The 1,375-nt window shown below is 67.9% G+C and overlaps 1 protein-coding gene across 1 annotated transcript in view; it reads right to left on the bottom strand.

Moving 5' to 3' along the window:
* INTS1 (integrator complex subunit 1) overlaps window positions 1-1,375 on the bottom strand; it is a 50,166-nt gene that overhangs the window by 31,976 nt on the left and 16,815 nt on the right. Inside the window, exons 28-31 of the mRNA XM_015565161.1 lie at window positions 921-1,177; window positions 528-668; window positions 94-265; window positions 1-18 (exon numbers count right to left, since the gene is read on the bottom strand). Coding sequence (XP_015420647.1) covers window positions 1-18; window positions 94-265; window positions 528-668; window positions 921-1,177 — 588 coding nt within the window. The remainder of the gene's footprint in view (window positions 19-93; window positions 266-527; window positions 669-920; window positions 1,178-1,375) is intronic.

The following is a 1,375-nucleotide window of genomic DNA, read 5'->3' as shown; positions in this document are numbered from 1 at the left end:
AGCCGCACGGCCTCCAGGCTGCAGGGAGGGGAGGGGGCTCAGTGACGCCCTCGGAGCTGCCCAGCAGACCTCCCCCCCGCAGCGCAGGCTCACCTGCTGCCATCGGTGTCCTGCTGCCCCGCGGCCAGCGGCTCCTCCTCCTGCAGCAGCAGGGAGCTCACCACCGCAACCGGCCTGGAGGCCGGGAGGGCAGTGGCGGCCGAGAAGAGCGCCGTCAACAGCTCCTCCAGGTGAGGCGACCTCACCCTGATCAGGCCCCGCAGGACTGTGGCAGGGACAGAGGCGATCGGTGTGTCATTCCAGCTTCGGATGGAGCCGGTGGCCCTCAGACCACCTGACTCCAGAGGGACAGTCCCTGATCCTGTGCCAACAGGGGGCAGTGTGCCAGCCCAGGCCGGCCAGCAGTGGGTGCAGCTTGGGACCTGCCTCAGCGTGAGAGCTGGGGAGCCACAGGACTGGCTCACGGTGTTGGGTGGGGCCTCGGTGGGGGCAGCAGGGGCGCCAGGGGTCCTCACAGGCCCACATACCTTTGCTGATCAGCTCAGGTTCCACACCACACTTCTCCCCGGCCTTCAGGGTGGCAACGAGGGCCCGGACAGTGGAGCTGACCACCTCCATGTCCCCACGGAAGGCCAGGGCCTCTGCCAGGTGCAGGAATCCACTCCGCACTGCAGGAACACACCTGTGTGACCCCGGGCCTGGCGTGGCCTCTACCCCCACCTCTGTCAGCCTGGTCTGTCCAGACAGCCCCTGAACTGCCAACCCCACTTCCCTCCCTGGGAGCCTCTCCACGGCCTGGCCTCGCCCACAGGAGCCCAGCAGGCACTCGGGGCACGCAGACCCGAGCACGCAGCTGCCTGTGCCGACAAGGCCGTCGCTCCCCACGGGCCAGCACACGGCTCAGCCCCACCCGCCCTCACCGTCACTGATCCTGCGCTGGGCCGAGTACTGGGTGGCAAACAGCTTGAGCTGGGCCTGGAGGGGCCCGGCCTCCACGCCGGGGCTGTCCAGCCACTGCAGCATCTGCATGAGCACTTGGAGGAAAAGCGACGAGAAGCCAGAGTCCTGGGGCATGCAGCGCTGCGGGACAACAGGGCACATGGCGACACCGCTCAGGGCCGCCCAGGCTGTGGCCGGGGACACGGTCCCAGCACCTGTCAGTGCTCCCCAGGTGCCCCTGGACCTCAGTCGTCACTGAACACCATTGCGGGCCACTGGGGGCAGCAAGGGCGGGGAGATTAAATGAACGTAACGGACAGAGACACAAACGATAAGACACACTCGCACGTAAACCTGAGCAGGTGCGGCGACAGACCAGTCAGTGCGTCCGGGTGGGAGGCACTGGGGGGAAACCACCCCTCAGCTCCGGGCTGGA

Source organism: Myotis davidii, unplaced genomic scaffold, assembly GCF_000327345.1.
Source record: "Myotis davidii unplaced genomic scaffold, ASM32734v1 scaffold399, whole genome shotgun sequence".
NCBI lineage: Eukaryota > Metazoa > Chordata > Mammalia > Chiroptera > Vespertilionidae > Myotis > Myotis davidii.
This window is presented reverse-complemented; position numbering and strand designations above follow the sequence as displayed.